This window comes from Trichechus manatus, unplaced genomic scaffold (genome assembly GCF_000243295.1).
Source record: "Trichechus manatus latirostris isolate Lorelei unplaced genomic scaffold, TriManLat1.0 scaffold00025, whole genome shotgun sequence".
NCBI lineage: Eukaryota > Metazoa > Chordata > Mammalia > Sirenia > Trichechidae > Trichechus > Trichechus manatus.
Window position 1 is genome coordinate 14,652,626 of NW_004443961.1, and position 24,608 is coordinate 14,677,233.

Below are 24,608 nucleotides of genomic sequence, written 5' to 3' on the forward strand. Positions count from 1 at the left end.
AGTGTGCACTGGAATCATCTGAAGGGCTTGTTAAAACAGAATGCTGGACCCCACCCAGACTTTCTAATTCAGTAGGCCTGGGGTGGACACAAAAAAAGTTCCTTATTAACAAGTTCCCAGATGATGCTAATGCTGCTTTAATTCATCCTGGACACCATTCTCAGACTACTCTTCCTAGGACAAATGTTCACCATACTAACTCCTTAGATCAAGAACCTATACTGGCTGCCTACTGCCCACCACATGAAGTTCAAACTCTTCTGCCTGGCTTCAAGGCCCTCGGATATCCAGTTCCACTATACCTGTACAACCAGACTGGAGAGATGAGCAAGGCTATTGAAAACAGCCAAGTGTCCTGCAAGAGGCTCATCAACATGGCATTTCCCTCAAGCCTGGCATGATGTAATGAAAATATTCCTGGACCAGGAATCAGAAATCAGAACTGCCATTCTCTAGCCATGTGACCTTCGGAAAGACACTTAATCTCTCTGAGTCCACAGCCTCATCTTTGAAGTGGGTAAATAGTTCCTGCCCTCCCACTTCACAATGTGTGCTGTAGCAACAAAAGCAATGGTTGTTATCAGCTTGTTTTGTGAACTCTCAGGTCCTACCCGAATGAACAACCGTGGCTCTGAAAGCCAGGAATGCCCAGCCAATCCCAGAGGGGTGGCAAACTCATATTTCCTGACCTGTCGGAGCTCCGCTCAGGTGCATTTCTTAATATATCTTCAATAAAGGCTCTTCCTGTTTCTAACTTAGGAGACATGTTAGTTAAAAGGCAAAATGAGCTTTTTGTTCTTATATTTTAAAAAGGAAAAAAATGCAAAACCAATACATAACTGATAAAGATTTGGGGGTATACTAATATTATCACATACATTTCAATTCCACTTCTTTCTTTATTAACAGCTTAGTAAACCTGCTTGCAAAAAAGCTACATTTAATGTGCTGACTAGGAATCTAGGCTCTAGAATCAGACCCCTTTCATTCAGGTTCTGGCCCCGCCTCCAGCTACATGTGACCATGGCAAGTCACTTTTTCTCTCTGGCATTCATCTGTAAAATTGAGTTAGTGAAAGTCCTACTTCATAGGTTGTGCAGAGAATTAAATGAACTAATACACATACTTTGCTTAGATTAGTGCCTGCCACATAGCCGTCCTCAAGAAATTTCAGCCATTATTATCATTATTTTATAACTAACTGAATAGCCTTCAATAATTAAAAGCTGTCAGGTATATAACTAAAGAAATTTATTTTAATAATACCTTTGTTTGTTCATTTATCTAATCAACTGTGTAATACCAGACAAGTTAGCAATGATCACAGTGGAGAAAGAATAAAATGTCAACATGGAGGATAGAGTATGAACAAAAAGTTTAGAACATCTAAAGCAATTCTTTCTAAAGGTTTTTTCTTATTAAAACCTTCATAGTTACAAGGTCAAGCAGAGAAGTAGAAAAACCTAGCCATTTGGGACACAGAGGTTATATTCCTCATAGGATAGTCAACATGTCAGAATTGTATTATCTATAAAGATTTGAGAATGTGTATCAGGGGCTACTCTGGATCAAGGAAGCAGAAGGCAGACAGGAACTCTGGATTCTTTGTAAGTTCATTCAGAGAAAGTTTCTCCCTTTCTCAGGGGCACCAGGTCCCCTTTGCCTCAAGAGCCCCAATCTAAGATTTACCAGAATGCACTGACTCCCCCCAAATTTTACTTCTAGATAACCAGATTTCAGACTCCCAGTGCCATTTCCAATGATTTACCTGGAGGAGACTTTGTTTCTACCTCCTGAGAACACACAATCTGTACTGGCATAGGTTAGGCAGGGATAGCTTTTTCTCCTCTTTTACCTGCCACTTTTATCATGAAAAACTGATTTGTAAATTTTGAAACATGAAAGTAATGTTTTAAAGAAAAAAATTCTTATCTCCACCACTTACCAGCTCAGTAACCTTGAACAATTCACATTACCCCTCTTTCAGTTTCCTTATCTGTAAGATGGGGACAGTAGAACCTGTAGTGACTACTTCACAAGGTAGTTGTGAAATCAGGTAAGCTCATGGAAATAACAGGGTAAATATATGTATTACTGTAATTCTCCAGGAATGTGGAACTGCCCAGCCTCACCTGATAGGAAAAGAACCACATACACACTCACACTTTCTGACCTGGCAGAGTTTCTCTGCACTTTCCTTGTAATGTGGTGACCAACTATTACCATATCTGTATCATGAGACCTGCTGATTAAAAGGCAGAGAAGAGATTTTTATGATTTGTGCTTAAAATGAATAAAAGCCTATGAAACCAATATACAGTAATGCTGTATTCTTGTGTTGTTAGGTGCCGTCAAGTCGGATCCAACTCATAGCTACTCCATGTACAAAATGAAACGTTGCTTGGTCCTGTGCTATCCTCACAACCATTGCTATGTTTGAGCCCACTGTTGCAGCCACTCTGTCAATCCATCTCTGAGGGTCTTCTGTTTCGCTGACCCTCTAAATTATTCCTTACATTTTCACTTTCTTTACTTATTTGATAAAATCAATTATATAAAAGTCACTATTATCTATCCAATTGAATAGCTATTAATGTTTCAGAATTGCCCAAAAGATCTCTAATATAAACTTATTTGAAAGCCACCTCTGTGTAATAAAGGCTCAATAGTAATCAGTTTTCAACTAAGGATATGTGAGCATTGTAAATGTTGGTGCAGAAGCTACCTAGGAAACTGTCAGATGAGATGGGGGGATAAATAACTCTAAGGAAGGAATACTGCCTCCCACTCTTCAGATTTCCATGAGCAGAGATTTTGCTGGACTCTTACTCCTGGACTCTCTCCTCTCCATTTCTCCCAGGGAGAGGAGCGAGCTATCTGATTGGTGAGTTGGAAAGAAAAGCTGGGCAGAGAGCCCAAGCCCCTTCCTATAAGGAAGCAGGGGGCATAAAAGTCTATTCTTCTCCAGGTACAGTGTGTTAGAGGAGGCCTGCAACTTAAGGGCTAAATTCCATTCAGGGGAGTGTCGGAAAGCCCATTTCACCACACTTCTAAGCCAGTATAATCTTCATGTATAATAAAGCTGAGAGTTTGACCTCCAAAGGTCTGTCCCTATGCCAATATCTCAATTGGCTCTAAATTTAGGCCAAAAAGACAGTTCTTTCAAAGCAAGAAAGTAACACTTAGGGTCTGTACCCACAGGATAGTAGCGGGATAAGACTGTTCAGAGACCTTTACTAACATGTGTGGGAGTATCCAGAGTTCTTTTCCAAGCAAATCTAAGATCCCACCTGTTCTTGAAGACACTAGGTGTCCTCTGCCCTCAAACAGATGCAGGCCAAGGTGCCTCAGATCTACTCATTCAGTGTGTGGAGTTCAGATGGTCGGAAAGCACCTAGGGACAGCAAGACTACAGAGACTCATTAATTTCTCATTAATTACCCAATGGAGATGAGGGACCCTGGAAGTTCACAGTTTGTGGTGGACTGTGTTGGACAAGTCATTTAACCTCTCCAAGTCTGTTTTCCTCATCTATAAAGGAGATATAAGGATATTAACATTGCTGTAATGAGGATCAGAAAAGAGTAAAAATGCTACTAAATGATGCACAAAAATGAATAAGGTAAATATCATTTTTGAACAGAATAAAAGTGCCTAGTCTCTCCTCTTGTGAACTACATGTTTGTACTTCAGACTCAAATAGGAGAGAAGACCTCTAACCCAGGGCCCTCTGTGCCAGTCTGTTTTAGTAGATCTGTTCAATAATAGGAAGACTGGGGTTTTAATCAATTTTTCTTAAAAAGCACTTAGTCTATAAAGCCAGAACATGATCTATCAAATTCCTTTAAATTACTTGTGCTTCAGTGCCATTTCTTCCTATCCTGATTTGTTAGTAAGCACAGTTATAATAAGCTATTCTTTAATACTTCACTGGTATGGTTATAATTTAGCATTGCCTGATACTGAAAATAAAATTAGCTTATTTTGAAACAGTTTATACTGAAATAGCTTCTAATTGGCAAAGATATGTACCTGCCCCTGGTTTATCCTACTAGTGAAGATTCTGGATATCTGTAAACAACAAACAGCAGCTCTTTGGGCTAATACAAATAAGTCAGAAAGAAGCAAGAAAAAGGAATAAAATATAAATACAGTAAGAAGGAGAGATGCATACAAAAAACTGTCTCAGCTTTCCAGAGCTCAGTCTAGAGTTTTCCTTCTTAAACTGTGAGTTTTCCTTCTTAAACTTCTTAAACTAAGAGGGAATAGCATAAGTCTCTTAACTTCATTGACAATGTACCTGGCACCAACTAAGAAAAGGAAGGAGGTCAAAGGGAACTAGGCCGAACTCTATGCAATGCCTGGACTATCTGTTCTGTGTTCTTTACCAGGCAATCCAAGACAAGATCCCCTCTTTCTTCAGTTGGTCCCTAGGCAAAATTTTGCCTAACATTAATCCTTTAGTCACTTGGAAACCTCATGTTATTAAACAGTCTCTGGAGTGGTCAGGACTTCCTGTTTAACTCTAGGCTTCCCCCGTACCAACCTTCATTAGGTAATGAAACTACCAATGGTTTGTGCCCACTCTGAACTGACAATCCAGGCTTGGTAAGAGAAGAACAGGAAAGTCTGTCAAGGGTTTTCTATCCTTACCTCTAATCCTGAGACCCTAGACCCCTGTTCTGCTTTTTGATTTTGAAGAATTTCTGAAGTTGATCAAGAAGGCAAAATATACTTTCCCTTAGAAATTTCAAATTGGATGACCTTGCCCATGAAAAAAATACATATTTGAAGACCAAACAACATGTCTCCTGACTATATTAAAAGAGATGTAGTGAGGAGATGAAGTGATGGTAAGATTGGAAAGTCCTTTCTCAGTTTTCCAAACATGACCTTAATCAGCAGCTTCAACAACTAGTGCGTCAATAGATTTGAAGTGATGAACACGCAGCTTACAAATGTCTGAAACTTGGTCACTGGTGGCCTTTAAGGAGAAAAGGCACTGGGAATAAACTGAGACGCACAGAATTCAAAGCTGCAAGCCATCTTGGTCATGCACTTCTCTGGACATGAGAATCCTTATATGGAAAGATTCTCTCCTGGCTCCTTCAAGGTTGAAGTAGGAATTGAAAGACACTATGGTTGTCAAAATACTTTGTAAGACTAAACAAACAAGAGGGATTGTGGCCGCCAAGGAGGCAAGCGGGTTCATTAAAAGTATACTGGCCTGGGAACGAGAAGACTGAGCATCAAGTCGCAATGTGACCACTGCCTGGCTGAGGCCCCTTGGGAACATCACTTTATCTCCGTGGTTTCTCATTTGTTAAATGGTGACCAAAACTGCCTTCTTAAACGCCTCACAAAGTAAGGAACAAACCCAACAATGGAACAACATAATACATTCGGAAAGCGCTGCTACTTTCTGCACAGTCTAACTAAGTACGAACCACACCCACATACTTCTTGTCCAAGTCTGAAATTTCGCTCCTCTTTGCAGATGTCCTTCTAGGCTGTTCCACAATATGTTTATAAGGGCTTGGTCTTATACATGCATTAGAAGACCTGTTGATTAAAAGGCAGCGTGGGAATTTTTACTGTTGAGTTTTTAAAAAGAAACAGACTGTGAAATCTGCAAATGCTAATACTATACTTGAAGAAGCCGCTTAGTTATTTTTTACATTTCACCTCCATTTCTCCCTTTATGTATCTTTAACCTCTACCTCTCCGATCCCTTTCCCTCGACTTAGAAATATGTTCAACTCTCACTCATATTAATTTAAAGAAAAAACAACAAAAAATGATAACTTTCCCTCAATCTTAACTTCTCTCCTAATACACAAGTCCTCCCACTCCTTCTCTTCATAGGCAAAAACCCATTGCCAAGATGATTCCGACTCAAGACAACTCCATGTGTTATAAAGTAGAACTACTCCATAGTGTTTTCTTAGCTGTAACCTTCATGGAAGCAGATCAACAGGCCTTTCTTCCATGGCACCTCTGCGTGAGTTTGAACCGCCAACTTTTAGGTTAGTAGAGTGCAAACTGTTTGTGGCGTCCACGGACCTTCCTTCATAGGCAAGGGCTTCAAAAAAAGACTGGAAGCTCACTCTCTCTACTTCCCCACCTCCCATTCTTCAGCCACTGCAGCCTGGCTTCTGACCCAATTTCCTTGAATCTGTCCAAGCTAAAGATCTCTGATGACCTAACTACAAAATGCAAAGAATTATTTTTCAGCCTGTATGGGTGCAGACCTCTTTGCAACATCTGGCTCTGTTGTTTAGATTCCAAATCCCCTACCTGTGCTGGTGCCAACATCTCATAGGTGTCTTCCTTTCTCTCATACCTCTCTATAGCTCTTGCTTGAACTCTCACTCCCTCAGCCATCCCCTTCAATAACTGTGTTCCCTAAGGTTCCTTCCTTTATTCTTATTTTTTATGCTGTCTCTTAGAAATTGTGTTTGTGGTTCATGACAACTAACTATGTATATGCTAAAGCTTTCTCTTTAAATGCTACATCCTTATTTACTACTGCTTTCAGTAGTACTTATTATTGCTTTCAAACTCAGTACTGAGAGCACTGTAACTGTTGATGCAGAAGCTACCCAGAAAAATTTATCAGAAGAGTTAAAGGGTAACAACTGTGAAGGAGGAACACTGCCTCCCACTCTTCAGATTTCTTTGTGGTGGTGGTGGGATATGGAATGCAAAAGTGATATGGAAAATAAACACCTTAAGATCCTTAGAAGTTATTTTCAACTTCATATCCATTCCTTAATCCCTCTAATATTCTACCCCTTCTTTATACTGTGAGGGTGGGCTTTTAAGACAAGTCCTCAGCTCCATGAATACCACCACAGCATACGTATTAAGAAAACTCACAAATAGCTGAAAATTAAAATGCAAAATCCAAAATGCTAAAGGTCTGCTATATAATTAAAAAGGTTTAATAAATCTGTAAGGATAGATGGAAAGCACTTTCTCATGGTACTAAAACATAACTTTAAAAGAGTTGCCTTAATAACTGATAAAGGAACAACCTACATATTCAAAGCAAGATTAAAATAATCCTAGAATGGCCATGGAAAGGAATGGTGCTTAGCAATTAAATGATATTGTAGAAAAATATTTAATGGAAAGGGAAAAAGTGATGATATAATAAGTTTTAAACAGCAGGTTACTAAACTGTATATTTAATATGATCCTAGCTAAGTGAAAAAAATCTATATATTAATAGAAAAAGAAATTATATACACTCAAGAAAATAGTTATGGTAGCAATAATACATATTTCATTATCTTTTCTGTGCTTTTCCATATTTCCTGAGTTTTCTATAATAAATGTGTTTCTTAAAATGTATGTTTAAGCCATGGTTATGAGAAGAATGTAACAAAGTAGAAAAATAATTTTAATACTATATTCAATGAAAAACCTATTATGCTGCATCTACATCAGGAAGTACATGCCTGGGAAAAAAGATTGAGAAATATGCCAAAATTCTAACAGTCTGTGTTGAAGTGGTCCATTTTCCCTAATGTTTTGCAATTTGGTTCTATTATCTTAAAATAAAAATAATCATTATGAAAATTTTGAAGCTGAAGAAGACTCAAGAAAGAGTTGAATTTAGTTTTATTTTTGTTTTTATATTAACAGTGCCACCTACCTATGTCCCTTAGCAGATCCGAGTCTCTGTCCCTAATTTGTGAAATAGGCATTTTACCTGCCTACTAGGCCTCTCATCACATCACCAGTTTGTAAAACACAAAGTATTATTCTAATATCAACACTACAATTCACCGAAGGGGTCAAATGTTCCCCCCGGCTCCCAAGAATGCCCACACGCCCTTCCTGACCTGCTCAAATTAGATGCTTCGTGATGGCCAGATGCCTGTTTAGAATCAAATGCTGTAAAGTGGTGGCTGCTCCCTTCCATGTCTGATGGAGAAGACCTGTTAATTAAAAAGGCAGAGAGTGAGGTTTTTAGTCTTTGTCTTACAAGGAGAATCTACACAAATACAAGTACAGATGGTCCACAAGTCCTTTAATTATTTTGTACGCTTCACCTTCATTTTTTTACTTATTAATTTTGAAAAGCAAGTAACAAAAACCTACTCAGTCACATGTTGTTGAACATTCCTAAAATACAGCCCTAACAAACTAAACTTATTTTTCTTTTTATTTTATTACACAAAAAGAAATTAATTGAAATCATGACCCCAGCTGCACTCTACCTAAAAAAAGCATTTTATCTTGTATGTTTTCCCAAATAAAACTATATATTTTTTCTATATTTTAATAAAATAGAATATTATACACTTTACTTATTCTGAATCGTTTCTTCTCAATAAATACAGAGTTGCTTTATCACAGTCAGTGTCTGTACAACATTCTACTGAATGCAAGGACCATAATTTGTTACATGTTTCTCATTGTTGAACAGGTATGTAACTCCCAAACTTTTGTTATTATAAACAATACTCTAATAACACTTTTACTCACTTGCCTAATTATTTCCTAAATTCTTGAGTTAAAGGATATGTATTTTAGAGGATTTTTTTTGTGGGGGGCGTTGTTTTTTTAAATAAACTGCCTAATTTCCGGCTTATACACTATAGAGTGCTGAAGTAACATAAAGAAGGTGGAGACCCATCTGGTGTGCAGAATCTTAGGCCACTTTATTGACCCAGAGAGACCTCCACAGACACATCACAGGAACAGGTCCACTCAGAGAGGAAAACTTCCACGAAGAGTTAAAGAATAAGCCCTGTCCTATATTATAATCTAGTCACCAATCTCCTCCCACTTCCATTTACCTTAACATCATACATCCCATAAAGAAGAGTTAAATCCATTAACATAAAAGGCAGAAAGGAAAGTCATTTTCCCTTTAGGGATGTTCTTTTGTTTTTTAATTCCAGTATGTACAGTGCCATAGATTAAGTAGCTGTTTGATTATATATCAACTTTCAGACTTTCCAATGTCCTGTAATATTTTACATGCACCATTCAGCATTCGTCTTACCTGGAATATCTCAAGTTCCCTAAACATTATATATACAACCAAAAAAAAAAAAAAACCCATTGCCACTGAGTCGATTCTGACTCATAGCGACCCTACAGGACTGAACAGAACTGCCCCATAGGGTTTCTAAGGAACAGCTGGTGGATTCGAACTGCCGACCTTTGGGTTAGCAGCCGAGCTCTTCGCTGCACCACCAGGGCTCCTATATACATACATCAGGTAAGAGAAAATCTAGGTTCTTCTTTGCAAGGGTGGTGGGGATGGGGGCAGCGGGAGGGACAGGGGCGGGCAGAAAACCTGCGTGTGTCCTCGAGTTGATTCTGACTCATAGCGACCCTATACAACAAACCAGAACTGCTCCATAGGGTTTCCCAGGCTGTAATCTTTATGGGAGCAGACCACCACGTCCTTTCTCCCACAGAGCTGCTGGCAGGTTCAAAACGTCAACCTCCCGGTTAGCAGCCAAATGCTTAACCGTTTTGCCACCAGGGGTCCTCAGAAAACTCCACAGACAAGGGAAAATGTAGCTTTAAGGAAGGTTCTTTCCATTACAGAAACCTTTTATTAGGAGAAGAGAGGAAGTGCTTGTGTAAACAAGACTGACAAGTCTGTTTACAAGCAGGAAATAGGAAGAGACAACAGTCAAAGGTTTGTCTACCTTCTGGACCATTCTTGCTCATCTGCTCTCTTACAGATTCATTTACCAGGGCTGGCAAACTTGGACTGCAAGATATACCGCAAAAATGACTCCCTATTTCTCGTTAGCATTTAGATTACAAAATTCTCCCTTGATACCAGAGATTTTAATTTTTATTTTATCAAAACTACCAAACTTTTCCTTTAACATTTGATTTTGATGGTATACTTAGAAAAACCTTTTCTCCACAAAGATTACATATAAGCTTATAGTTTCACCAGCGCTGTTACTTTTTAATATTTAATTCTTTGATTCCTTTATAATTTGACAGTGCTATTTATAGACAGTCCTATGTGGTTTTCTTCTTAATCTTTTGATATCTCTCCCAAGGTCAGTTTTAAAAGACCACATCTTTTCCCCAGTGATTTGATAAACAGTGTATAGAAAACAATAAAATTTTATTAAGATCTGCTAAAATCAATTATCTTTTAAAGCTACAATTATATTACCTTTACCTGGCGCAACATACTTGTTTTATCAGACCTTAATAATTATTAATAAAATATTATCACATTTTATTAATCTTTCCTTACATATAGAACTTTAGATTAGAGCCTTTTTAATCCTTTACACTTGTATGCACGAGTATATGAAGTCCCAGACATTCTCTAATATCATTTTTTAAATTTATATAAACTATCACAATGTGCCTATCGTTCTACAAATTGATTTTTTTCAACCAAAAATCACTAGCCAGTTGGCTATTGAGTCCTCCCTGACTCATGGTGACCCCATGTGTGTCAGAGTAGAACTATGTTCAATAGGATTTTCAATGGATGGACTTGAACCTCCAACCTTTCTGTTAGCAGATGAGAGAGTTAACCATTTGCACCACCTAGGGAGCCCTCAAATACTTGTTGAATTAGTGAAAAAGAAGATAGCTCCATTATCAAGAACTTATTTTCTCCTTTTATTTTTTTATGTGGAATGTTTCAAAGACATAGAGAAGATAAAATAATAAAATGCACCCACATACATCTGGAATCCATTTTTGTGTTTTGTTTGACGTAGGAAGCTAAATTTACTTTTTTCCCACATGGGTAGGCAATTATGTCAACACCATTGAATAACTCACTCTTATTCTTGGAAGTAAGACAAAAGAAAGACTGCATGTCCTTTCAATGTCATCATGGAGCACTGTCTAATAGGCCCACCCAAAGAATACTTGGTTCTCTAAAGGATATACCTTTATTTGACTACAGTGGCACAAACAATTAAGTGCTCAACCACTAGCAGAAAGGCTGGCAGTTCAAATTCACCCCGAGGCACCTCAAAAGACAGGCCTGCTTCTAAAAGGTCACAGCTTTGGAAACCCTATCAAACAGTTCTACTCTGCACACATGGAGTCGTCAAGAGTCAGAATCGACTCAACTGAATCTAGTAACAACATTGATTAAGGACCATATACACTGTGAAATTATATGTTAACTTGCAGATTTTTGTTTGGTAGATATCCAATAATTTCTGTCTGGTAAGATAATTTTACTAAGTGAAGGAAGTCAGGCATGAAAGACCACTTATTGTATGATCCTGTTTACATGAAATGTCCAAAATAGGTTAATCTATAGAGACAGAAAGCAGATGGTCCCTGGGTGGCACAAGTGGTTTACAATCAGCTGCTAACCTAAAGGTTAGTGGTTTGAACCCACCCAGTGGCACCAAGGAAGACTTGGTGATCTGATACCATAAAGACTCAAAAAAGAACCAAATCCATTGCTGTCAAGTAGATTCCAACTCATGGTGACCTTATACGACAGAGCAGAACTGCCCCATAGGGTTTCCAAGGTTGTAATCTTTACAGAAGCAGACTGCCTCATCTTTCTCCCACAGTGGGTTCAAACAGCCGATCTTTCAGTTAGCAGCCGAGTGCTTAACCACTGCGCCACCAGGGCTCCTTCTGTAAAGTTTACTGCCAAGAAAACCCTATGGCAAAGTTCTACTCTATAACACATGGGGTCACCATGAGTCGGAATCAACTTGATGGCAGTTGGTTTGGTTTTTTTTGTTTGTTTAAGACTAGAAGCGGAGAGGTGGAAGTTTTGCGAAGGGAGATATAGGCCTGGTACAGAGTTTAAATTTTTACTTGACTGAGCAATTCATCCATGCCACACACACACCAAAAAAAGAGTCATTCCAAAGGAGACTAAAATTTGGATCTTTAGTTGGCAACTTCATGTGTTATTCTGTCCACAGTGGGGATGAGTTCCAGTAAAAAGTGAGAACAGTTGTAAAGAATGAAATTCCATTTTTGTATAAAATAAAAGGCTTACTTCAACACCACTCACTACGAAAATGGAGGGCAGGCTTATAATCTCTTTCTCAAAAAGAAACTGCCCAACAGATGCTGTTTCCTTGACCACAGCGACAGCGAGTCTCTGGCAGTGTGGGAAACTCGAAGCAGGGCCTGGATCTGCTCAAATTCCTTCCACAGGCAAAGCAAGTTGTCCTCCACAGTATTTAAAACAAACAAGGGACTGTGAGACTCACCAGAGATATATACAAGCTCCTGTTTCATTTTGATGGTTTTCTTTGCCTTCCCTCCTGATTGGAGGGCTCCTGACTTCTAACAAAAACCTTCCACCTAATCTACAAATGATCCTTTCTCACCGCTCAGTCTTAGCGTGATTCAGGAGAAGGTGTGCTAGGACACAAGGCAGGACACTTGGGTTCCCATCCTTGTGTGCTGCTCATCTGACAGCATTGTAACTCTGGACAAGTCACTCATCTCGGTGGGCCTCAGAGCCCTCATCTGCAAAAACAGAGAAGGAATGACAATTTCTGTCCTGTCTAACTCAGAAGGATGTTAGGAGGAGGAAATGCGTCTGTTTTGTAAAATCACACCTTTAACTAAAACACCACATAAATGTAGGGCAATGTTAGCGGTGCAGGTGTTATCAGAAGAGGTAAGCAGCTAGAGCCTAGAACCTCCCGTTAGATAGACCATTACATTCCTGCTTCTCAGCAGTTCTGCTTAATGCTTCCGGTGGTCCTGGGGCAGAGGCCACTGAAGCAGCACTCTGCCATTTTCACTGTCCTCAAAGTATGGAGGTGGACATCTTATCAGGATGAAGAGCAAATGCAGGTTTTGAGTGTAACTGGCTGAGTAAGGGAAGCTGTTTATCTTTATTTCTTTTTTTTTTCTTAAACATCACAACCTAAAATAAAGAGCAATGGTGGAAGAAATTTTAATTAAAAAGGCTAGAAACAGATTTTCCTTTCATTTGCCTCATAAGCCAAGAAGAGTGGGAAAGGCTACCTAAGAGTCATTTTCTCAGGCTAGATCTTGTGCCTTTCCTCTGGGCTCCTACGTAGGTCAGTTTAAAACTCACCACAGGATAATTATTGTTCTACATTTTAGACTGTGGTGAGCAGATTACGAGCTCCTTAAGCATAAGAAATGTTTGTCTTAGCCCAGAGAAGCACAATGAGTTTGACATTTTTATTGATTTTGTGGATCTATTAACACCACTGCATCAAATATAATCTCATTACTTGGCATTTTATGTCACATATGTAGAAAACAGAAAGTAACCTTGAATATATTATCACCGTGACCTTCATTCACAAACAAGCAAGATTTGAGAATCAGCTACTCATTATACCCACTGACCCTGTAAGACAGAGTAGAACTGCCCCACAGGGTTACCAAGGCTGTAATCTTTACGGAAGCAGACTGCCACATCTTTCCCCAGTAGAGCAGTTGGTGGGTTCAAACTGCCAGACTTTTGGTTAGCAGCTAAGCACTTCACCACTGTGCCACCAAGGCTCCTTTAAAGAGCTACCCATACCAAACCAAACCCATTGCCATCAAGTGGATTCTGACTCAGTGAGCCTACAGGACAGAGAAGAATTGCCCCATAGGGTTTTCAAGGCTATAAATCCTTACAGAAGCAGACTGCCACATCTTTCTCCCACGGAGCAGCTGGTGAGTTCAAACTGCAGACCTTTTGGCTAGCAGCTGAGAGTTTAACCACTGAGCCAACAGGGCTTCTTCAAATAGCTACAACTTTCAGTATATACAAGGGCTTTCCCCACAAATATCTATTGGTAGTAAAGACAAAAACGTAAGTATTCCAGTACATTAAGCCCCATAGTTTCATTTTATTTAGTCCTTCAATTCGTGGTTGTTTTCATTGCTGATGTACTGTATCTGTTCAGCCTCTAGTATCAAGCAAGTATACGAAATAGGTTTGCTATACAGGGATGCTACTGCTTTAAAAAAAAAAAAAAACTAAGCTAACATTAAGGAGGGGTAATAGCAAAGAAACGTTATATATAGGGCCCTGGTTTACTGGGTCATGGAAAGGCTCAAATTCTGCCCTACCCACTTGCTAAGAAGATAATGACTATAGTCCCAAACCACAAGAGAAATTCAAGTCTCGGTCCCGTACTTCCCTGCTTTCTAAAGTACAGTCACCTGCAGTGTCTTGAAATGAGATATTCTATAACCCAATAATCTAAAATGATCACCAGAGAAATCCATACCACTTGAATTGTCACTAAAGGCTTACCACACTTATGGACTGATGAAATATCAAAGGAAAAGGAAACCATGCATGAAATTCATATCAAATGCATGTTCTGTTTGGCCTTCTTCAACTGAGCACCTAAGTCTCTCCAGTTAAATCAGCGAATGTGGGTAGAATAGAACTGTCAAGTCATTTCTTACCTGGTTAAGTCACCAGAGCCAGGTTTTGATTATTGTCTTGATGTTAGTCTGGAGAGGGGTCTCTAATTACTAGAGGCCTGTCTGGTCCAATATGCTTATCATGAGCGAGGACACAGCAAAGATTCTTACTAAATATATGGATGACACAGTCTCAGGATGGATGATTCATATGATGGACAACAGAATCAAGATTCAAAATAATCTTAAAAGACATTAATACTAGCAGAAACTCAGGAAGAAGAAAATTGTCACATATAAAGTAACAACTGTCCAAGTACAAGATGAGGAGACCCACCTTAGCAAGAGTTCAACTGTAACAAAGGCCTTGAGGTTTTAAGTAGCGAATTTAAGATGTGTGACATAGCTGGGGGAGAAAAACCAATAATTGGGAAGTGTGGTAGATTACAGATGGCCAAATTCTTGCTACTTCTCCCATCCAGAAGTGGTGTCTATGTTGCTTCTCCTTGAATTGAGATGGTCTCTGTGACTACTTAACCAATTGAATATTCTATCAATTTTCAGGCCCAAATCTTAAAGAGTAGTAGCTTCTATTTCCTATCTCTTGGAATAATAAATCTTGGGACCAAGCTGCCATGTTGTGAGAAAGCCCAAGCAGCCCTTAACCAAAGCCCCCAGCCAACTAAAAAAAACAAAAACCAAACCCATTGCCATCGAGTCGATTCTGACTCATAGCAACCCTATGAACTGCCCCACAGTGTTTCCAAGGAGCAGCTGATGGATTCGAACTGCCAACCAGGGCTCCAATAGTCCCAGCTAAACACCCAGCTGACAACCAGGCACTAACTTGCCAGCCAGGTAAGTGATCCATCTTGGAAATGGATCCTCCAGCTCATCTGAGCTACTCCCAGGTGATTCCACGTGGAACAGAGCTAAGCCATACCCTCTAAAATCTGCCTCAACTGTAGATCTGTGAGCAAATAAATGATTGTTGCTTTAAACTAATTAACTTCTGGGGTAGTTTGTTACACAGCAACTGATAACTAACACAAGAAGCATTAATAGAAGAAGTATATTGAGTCTCTAGAAGAAGTGGCCTATCTGTTCTCTCTACTTACTAGACTATGCCTGAAATACAGTGTCCAGTTCTAGGGGTCACTATTTAGAACTCTCACAGGTCAAATGCAAAGAGATCAGAATGACAAGAAATCTGGAAAATGTCACAGAGCTGAGTATGTTTAGCCGAGGAATGCAGAAATGTGTCAGGGAGGTGGGGGAGAACACTTCTTGAATTTGAAAGACTATTTTGTAAAAATCTTATAATTATTTTATCCTAGGACAATGAATAAGGAAAACCGAAGAAGAATTGATGTCTTTAAATTGTAGTGTTGGCGAAGAATATTGACTGTACCATGGACTTCCAGAAGAATCAACAAATCTGTTTTGGGAGAAGTACAGCCACTATGTTCCTTAGAAGCGAGGATGGCAAGACTCTATCTCATATTTTGGACATCTTATCAGGAGGGACCAGTCCCTGGAGAAGGACGTCATGCTTGGTAAAGTAAAGGGTCAGCGAAAAAGAGGAAGACCCTAATGAGATGGATTGACACAGTGGCTGCAACAATGGGCTCAAACATAGCAATGACTGTGAGGATGGCACAGGACCAGGCAGTGTTTCATTCCACGGTACACAGGACTGCTGTGAGTCAGAACCACTTGATGGCACCCAACAACAACAATCTTTACGGGAGCAGATGGCCAGGTCTTTCTACCAAAGAGCCACTGAGTGGGTTTAAACCACCAATCTTTTGGTTAGTAGCTGAGTGCTTAACAGTTGCACCATCAGAGCTCCTTACATATATATACATACATATATGTATACAGACACACATATATATAGACACATATTATATACATACCTATGTTAAATTCCCAGTAAAAGCCTATTAAAGATCTAAAGTATTAATAACTCTAGCCAGAGTCTAAGAGTCAGAAGAAAGGTGTCATATTATGGGATTAAGGTGCACTCACTTTCCCACTCCCCATACTGCAACCAGAGATCTATGTGATCCCCTCAATAAAAACACTTCAGTGGCTTGTCACTGCCCTTGTCACAGCTCCATGGCAAGGCACCCTTGGCATCTGTCTTCCTCTGACCAGCCTCACCCTCACTAGAACTCCAGGCCTTCCAAGCTTCTAGGCAAACACAGAACAAATGTACTCACTTATAAATCCTCATGCTATACCCCACTGCCTCCAATATCTAGCAATATCTGCCTTCATTCAGATATCTCCTCCAGACAGCTACTAGGCCCAGCATCTTCCCCCAGCTCTGCCTACCACCCAGGTAAGGTTGGGGGCCTCTCCTCTATGCTCCCACAGAATACTGACCTTCTCCATACCACAGTGTTTATACCACTGCACCCCAATCAACAGTTTCTTGTCTGTGTTCCCCAATAAGCTGAAAGTGCCTTAGGGACAGGGCTTATGTTTTGATCACCACTATAGCCTCAGTAGGAAGCCTGGTGGTGCAATGGTTAAGCACTCAGCCGCTAACCAAAAGGTTGGTGGTTTACCATTGGTCTCTACTCATCCGGAGCTAAACAGAAAGAAGGACACCAAAGACTCAAAGAAGAAACTAGTCTACAGAACCAACAGTCTACACAATTAACATCATCTGCCTTGAGACCAAAAGAACCAGATGGTGCCTGGCTACTAAAAACCGTTCCGACCAGAGACTCAATACGTTCCGACCAGAGACTCAACAGATGGTCCCAAATAGAATGGGAGAAAAATGTGGAACAAAACTCAAATTCCTTAAAAAATGCCAGACTTACTGGACTGGTAGAGATTAGATGAACCCCCAAGACTATCGCTCTGAGATACTCTTTAAACTTGGAACTCAAACCACTCCCAGAGGTCACCTTTCAGCCAAATGACAGATTGGCCCATCAAATAAATATCACCCTTGAGTACTGTGCTCCTCAAAATAATCATCTAGATGAAATCAAATGGTAAACATTTACTCTAGACAAAAGATGAGAAGGCAAGGGGGACTGGGAAGCTAGATTAATGGAAACAGAACAACCAAAATGGAAATAATGAGAATGCTGATACACTGTGAAGAATGTAACCTATGTCACTGAACAATGTGTGTAGAAATTGTTAAATGAGAACCTAATTTCCTGTGTCAACTTTCACCAAAAACACAATAAAATATTAAAAAAAAAAAAAAAAGTTTAGTGACCTAGAAATCTGCTTCTGTAAAAATTACAGCCAAGAAAACCCTCTGGGGCAGTTCTACTCTGTCACATGGCGTCGCTATGAGTCAGAACCAACTCAACAGCACCCAACAACAATAACATAGCCTCAGAGCCTAGTACTGATATATTGGACTCCATTAATATTCGCCAAGGTAACTTGCTTTGTAAATAATAATTCTAACTAGTTCATTCTTTTTTTTCTTATTCTTTGAACAGGAGCTGCCCATTTGGTCTTGTATATCTTATTGAACTAAGAAGCACATTCCTCAAGTGTATTATTTTTTGTTTTATATTCCTGTCTAATCTTTGTCTGAAGAATGGGCTTCGGGAATGGTTTCAGTTCTGGGTTAACAGTGCATCTGGGGGCCATAGTTTCTGGGGTTCCTCCCTAACTAGTTCATGACTTAAGAGTCATAAAAGTTTATGACTTAAGGGTCATAAAAACCACTAGGCAGCACAGGAAGAGCTCTGAGTCAGGCTGGACCATCAGGGCTCTTGCTTGGAGCCAAGATCAACCAAAACTACAAATGTTCACACGCTTGTTGCTGTAATTTTGGGATTTTGTCTGTTGTTTGCTTTTGATTCTGGTTCTGGTTTTCTTAAAATCTTCCAAAGTACTGAGATGGAAGGAACCGTGGCTAGGAAATCAGGAAACCTTGGTTCCTGGCCCCATTGCAACTAATGTGTGATCTCAATCCCTTCACCCATCTCTTTCCCCATGTGTAATTCTGATACCAGTACAGTAACAGTTCTTACACCTAGCAGCCCAGAGTCATCAGGAAGCCTGTAAAAACACCATTGTCCCTCTGGAGCTCAGGAGGCCATTGGGTTTTAAAGCCCTTGGGAACTGTGATGAGCAGCCAGGTTTGGGGACCACCAGAAGGACAGAGATTTGAAATCAAGTAATACCTGGGATGGAGTCCTAATTGCTCCACTCACCTCCTGTGTGACCTTGAGCAAATTACTACCCTCTCTGAGCCTCGGTTCACTTGCTTGTTACAACAGAGATAGTACTTATAGGACTGAAGGGGAAAATTACACTCTAGTTAGTGTATACAGAGCATCAACTAGAGGCTAGCACTCAGTAGATGCTCTGTAAGTGAGAGTGAAGTCCCTTCCCTCTCCTGTGTGTGCTCACAGCACCCTGACCTTTCTCTCTGGGGCCCTTAGAGCTTCCAGAGAGCAGTGACATTTTTATTCTCTATCCCAGGTGCCCAGCATGGTGCCCAGCACAGTACCCAGCACGATAGCAGACCTCAATAAATGTCTGTTGAATTAATGAATCAATACCACTTACTAGAATATATTAATATAACCAAATTCCTTTCTTCTCCCGCTGGACTAGACTGTGAACTCCCCCAAAGCAGGGACCAATCTAAATCCAACACTTCACATAGTGCACATCATGCTTGTTGATCTAATTACATTATTTCCAACATCTCTTTCTAGCTCAAGTACTCTAAGGATCGTCAGAGGATCTGAGGCAGACTTAGCTGCAAGTATTTGCATGCTGTATATGTTTGGCAGCAAAGTGCTTATACTTCTATACACTGAAAAATGACCATGACTGTAATGAAATAATTAGTTAATTGGCCTTTGAATGCCACCCTCATCTGCTAAAGATATTTCTCCATAAGGGCAGATATAACGTCTTGTTCAGCATCATATCCCCAAAGCCTAGCAAGAACTTTGCAACAAATGTAAGCATTTGTTGACTGAATGAATGAATGAATGTATATAAGTTCTTTACAAGTCAAGGTAAGGCAGGATTTTCTATTTTTAGGACTTCTTCCTCATTAAATTCAAACTTGCTGCATTTAGGTATGACGAAATGTTAAAAATAAAACAGCAGATGTTTGATCTCTGGGTGGTGGAGAAACTTTCTTTTTTTGAATCCTTGATTTATTTTATGCTGCAGGAAATCAACCAAAATACTGGCACCCAAAAGCTTGCATAATACGTCAGCCTAAGTCAAACACATACCGCATCTCCAAAGATGACTGTTACACGAGTTGGAGTTTAGAAGTATTTTGACTATTGATCTCTGAATATACCAAATTCTAAAAATCACTTTACCTAATATGATTTTAAGATAAAGGATTGAGGTCAGTAACTAAATGATATGAATCAGTTTACTACAATAATAAGACTCGGATTCAACAAAAACCAATCAAGAACACAGAGTGGTTACAACAAGCATCAAAAATTAACCTCTATCTTTACAAAATGTTCAAAGTGGTTTCAATAAAAATTCAGGAACGAGACAATTCTAGCCTCTAATGATATCCAAAGAAGGAAAATGGACAGACACGATCACCAAGGACAGACGTTGAGACTTCAGGGTCTGTGACACGAAGAAAATGGTCCCAATTCAAATGAACAATCAGAAAAGGGTGAAGATGCAAAGGTCACTTTGTGCTTACTCCCGTTTACTGTCATCTGCTACAAAGAGGCTGGCTGAAGCCAACACAGCACATTAGGAGGTGCAGGTCTATGGCTATTGACACACTCTATTTCTGAGAGCATGCCACTTTACTAAGTCTTTAAGGTTTTCATTACCCTAGCAAAACAAAACAAAACAAGAAGTCCTATAAGCAAGCCAGCAAAGGACCTAAGACAGACACAGCAAATACAAAGTAAGCCATCACGATCCTGCCATTGTTCTGCAGCTGGAGTCTTGGCAATCGCCCCGTGCACCTTGCAGCAAGCAATAAACCAGCCATGACATCCTGGGAAGACCAAGTCCTCTCAGCAGCAAGAGACGCTATTTTCTGCGATTTCAGCACTCGCCCTTAGGAAGTTAAATAGGTGAGGGAGGACTAGAGAATTCCTAGCAAGCTTGAAATAAAGCCTTTCATGAAGACAACAAAACTGCAAGTCTCCAATGAAATTTAATTCTGATTTTAAATATCTACATAGCTTTCCTTATATTAAATCTTCACAGATTTAAAGAGAACATGGTAATCCTACTCCTGAGAACTGCTATATAAATACAACATACTCACAGATTTAAAGCTGCTGTAACTTTGGAGGAATGAATATAGTCCTACTGTGAAGCTGTCTTTCCCTCTCTTCTACCAGATTTTTTTTAAGCCAACAAAAAGGAGAAACAATCTTCAATTTAAAAGCCAACAAAAGTCCTCAATTTCTGTTTTATTCCTTGGTGTCAGCGAGACTCTCGATTATCAGGAATAAGCAAAGAAGTTCCTGAGGCGGCTGACAGCATCCCAGAGCTTTCCAGATCAGAATTTAAGACATGTCACTTAAAGTGGCAGCTACACTCCCTGCTGTAGCTGATAACCGCAGCAGGGAGGGATGCCGGGAGATTTTTCTCCCCAACCTTTGCTGCAGTCTAATGCTAATCCATCACTGTTTATTTATAATCTTTGGGAAACAGGCAAAAAAAAAAAAAAAAAAAAAAAAACAAATGACATGGATTTATAAAAACTATAGGGTCTACTAATGATTTTTCATTTAATCCAAGGATTCTAATGAGTTACATTTGTTTTTAGGAAAATTTAAGAGCAGACTGGTATTCCCACGTTAGACTTTGATTTTATAGCCCATGAACTTTTTTAAAACGCTAATAAGAGAAAGTCAATTTCTCTGAAGTTTTTATTTTAGTCTGACAGATGAAATGCAGAAAAGCTAAATTACCAGAGTGAACGAAACACACATATGGCATGACAGTCACACCAACGTAGTTAGAAACAGACCTTTAAAATTAAAATCAGACAAACAATATTTGAACTGGTTTTGATAAAACTTAAAAAAAAAGTAGCTTTAAAAAGCGCTCGTTCAAAGATTGTATGAAGGAACACAATTTTGAAGTTTGGCTTCAACCGGTAAAAGGGCTGCAGGGGGACAAGATGGTCAGTGACTCGGCAACTTTCTTGTCTTGCCTTGAAGGCTTTGTACACGCTAAACCTGAACTGTTTTTCTAATTATAAAAGTAATATCAAGGATTATATTCTGATACTTCTCAATTACAAAACAATAAACTCTTTCAAGAGAAATGAGAAACAAGGAAGAAAATTAAAACCAGCCACCAATCTCATAACCCAGAGATAACCACTGCTAATATTCTGGAATATTTGGTTCTCGTTTTCTTCCTCCATACACCTATATTTTTTTAATATTGTTGTTTTTGTGTTACAAACTACTTTTTTCATTCACAGGGCATTATATTATGATTCTTTTCCCATAAATGCAACCTGCTGTTAAGCCAGCTACCATCAAGTTGATTCCAATTCATGGTGACCCCTGTGTGTCGGAGGAGAACTGTGCTCCATAGGGTTTTCAGTGACTGATTTTTCAGAAGATCGCCAGGCCTCTCTCGCGAACATCCTATTAACCATCTAAATTCTAAAAGTGCTCAAAGATTTAGCATAAGAAATTACAGTCAGCTGATACACGTTTGCCCATTCTGTGCTGGGCACAGGGAATGCTGAGGCTACATTAGTGAGCAGAGCACACATAGTCCCTACTCCTGTATAGTTCTCAGTCCAGTAGGGAAGCCAGATATTCACCTAATGACAGCAAATGTGGTAAGGATTGCACTACAAAAGAAAAAGAAAGTAGGTTTTGGGAATATGTGAGAGACATGGTCTTGCAAAGGTCAGGATTTCTCAAGGGGTGGAAAGAGAAAGGCAAGCCTAACTGCAAAATTATTAGTACAGTGTATTTCATATCTATATTTTCCCACCAATATATTTTATCCTATATGTGCATTTTTTTTTTCCTATATCAAGTGAAACACCCAAAGTGATCTACAGACTCAGTGCAATCCTGATCAAAATTCCAACAGCTTTCTTTACAGAAATAGAAAAAAAAAAAAAAATTCTCAACTTTGTATGGAATGACGAGAGGCCCCTAACAGCTAAAGCAATGTTGAAAGAGAAAACAAAATAGTAGGACTCACTCTTCTTGATTTTAAAACATAGTATACAGCTACAGTAATCAAAACAGCCTGGTAATGGTATAACAATAGACAGACCAATGGAATAGAATTGACAGTCCAGAAATAAACTCACACATCTATGGTCAACTGATTTTTGACAAGGGTGCTAAGTCCATTCGATGGGGAAAGAAGAGTCTCTTCAATAAATGGTGCTGGGAAAATTGGATTTCCACATGCAGAAAAATGAAACAAGATCTATGCCTCACATCATACACAAAAACAAATTCAAAATGGGTTAAAGACCTAAATGTGCAAACCAAAACCATGAAATTCTTAGAAGAACAAGCAGGGGCAATGCTGTCAGGCCTAACTTTCAACAATGGATTATCTAATAACAAAAGCACAAACAGCAAAAAACAAAATAAATAAATGGGACCTCATCAAAAGACACTACCAAAAAAATGAAAAGACAAGCTACAGACTGGGAGAATATCTTCAGAAATCATGTATCTAATCAGAATCTAATAACCAAAATATACTTAAAACTTCAACAACAACAAGAAGATGAATAACCCAATCATAAAACGGGCAAAGGACTTGAATAGACATTTCACCAAAGAAGACATTCAAATGGCCACCAAACACACAAAAAGATGCTCAGCATCATTAGCCATCAGAGAGATGCAAATTGAAACTACAATGAGATTCCATTTCATTCCTACTAGGATGGTTAAGATTAAAAAAAAACCACACACACACACACACACACACACAGAAAATAACAAATGTTGGCGAGGATATGAGGAAACTGGAACTCTTACCCATTGCTGGTGGGAATGCAAAATGGTACAGCTGTTGTGGAAACCAGTGTGGCGGTTCCTCAAAAAACTAAAAACAGAGCCATGTGACTCAGCAATTCCACTCCTACGTATATACACAAAAGACTTGAAAGCAGAGACTGAAACAGATACTTGTACACCAATGTTCACTGCAGTACTATTCACAATAGCCAAAAGGTGTAAACAACCTAAATACCCACCAATAGATGAATGCATAAACAAAGTGTGGTACATACATACAATGGAATACTACTCAGCCAGTAGGAGAATGAAGTCTTTTTTTTTTTTAATTCTTGTAATTAAATGAAGTTTTCATTTCAAGTTAGTCTCCCATACAAAAAAAATTTTTTTTTAACATACCCTGTTATGAGACCCCAACCGCTCATCCCATTCCTCAACAGCACGCTCCTCCCCTCCACCCAATTCCCCATGAACATTCAACCAGCTCCTCTCTCTGCCTCCCCATCTCACTTCTGGACAGAAGCTGCCACTTTGGTCTCTTGTATCTACTTGACTAAGAGGCACATTCTTCACAAGTATCGCTTTATGTCCCACAGTCCAGTCCAATCCTTGTTTGAAGAGTTGGCCTCGGAAACTGTTTTAGCTCTGGGGTGATAGAGAGTCTGGGGACCATGCTTTCCGGGGCACCTCCAGTCTCAGTCAAACCATTAAGTCTGGTCTTCTTACTAGAATTTGAGTTCTGCATCCCATCGTTCTACTGCTCCATCAGGGACCCTCTATTGTGTTCCTTGTCAGGAAATTCATTGGTGGTAGCCGGGCACCATATAGTTCTTCTGGTCTCAGGATGATGAAGTCTCTGGTTTATGTGGCCCTTTCTGTCTTTGGTGTTCTTCGTTCTCCTTTACTCTGAGTGGTTGGGACCAATTGATGCATCTTAAATGGATGCTTGCAAGCTTTTAAGACCCCAGACGCCACTCACCAAAGTAGGATGCAGAACGTTTTCTTAATAAGCTTTGTTATGCCAATTGACCTAAATGTCCCCTGAAAGCATGGTCCCCAGATCCCACATCCCTGCTATTCTGTCTCTCAAAGTATTTGACTGTATTGAGGAAACTTCTTAGCTTTGGTTTACTCCAGTTGTGCTGGCTTCCCCTGTAGTGTGTGCTGTCCTTCCCTTCACCTAAGATGATTCTTATCTACTATCTACTTAGTGAATAACCCTCACCCTCCCTCCCCACCCACGTAACCATCAAAGAACTTTTTTTTCTGTGTTTAAACCTTTTCTTGAGTTCTTATACTAGT

The 24,608-nt window shown here is 39.4% G+C and overlaps 1 protein-coding gene across 4 annotated transcripts in view; it reads right to left on the minus strand.

Moving 5' to 3' along the window:
- TTC39B (tetratricopeptide repeat domain 39B) overlaps positions 1-24,608 on the minus strand; it is a 138,018-nt gene that overhangs the window by 55,883 nt on the left and 57,527 nt on the right. For 2 of the 4 annotated variants that reach the window (XM_023728618.1, XM_012554718.2), the window contains exons 3-4: positions 7,851-7,946; positions 5,461-5,562 (exon numbers count right to left, since the gene is read on the minus strand). In XM_023728618.1, the coding sequence (XP_023584386.1) occupies positions 5,461-5,562; positions 7,851-7,946 (198 nt within the window). The remainder of the gene's footprint in view (positions 1-5,460; positions 5,563-7,850; positions 7,947-24,608) is intronic. The other 2 variants (XM_023728621.1, XM_023728619.1) reach the window with 1 other exon arrangement.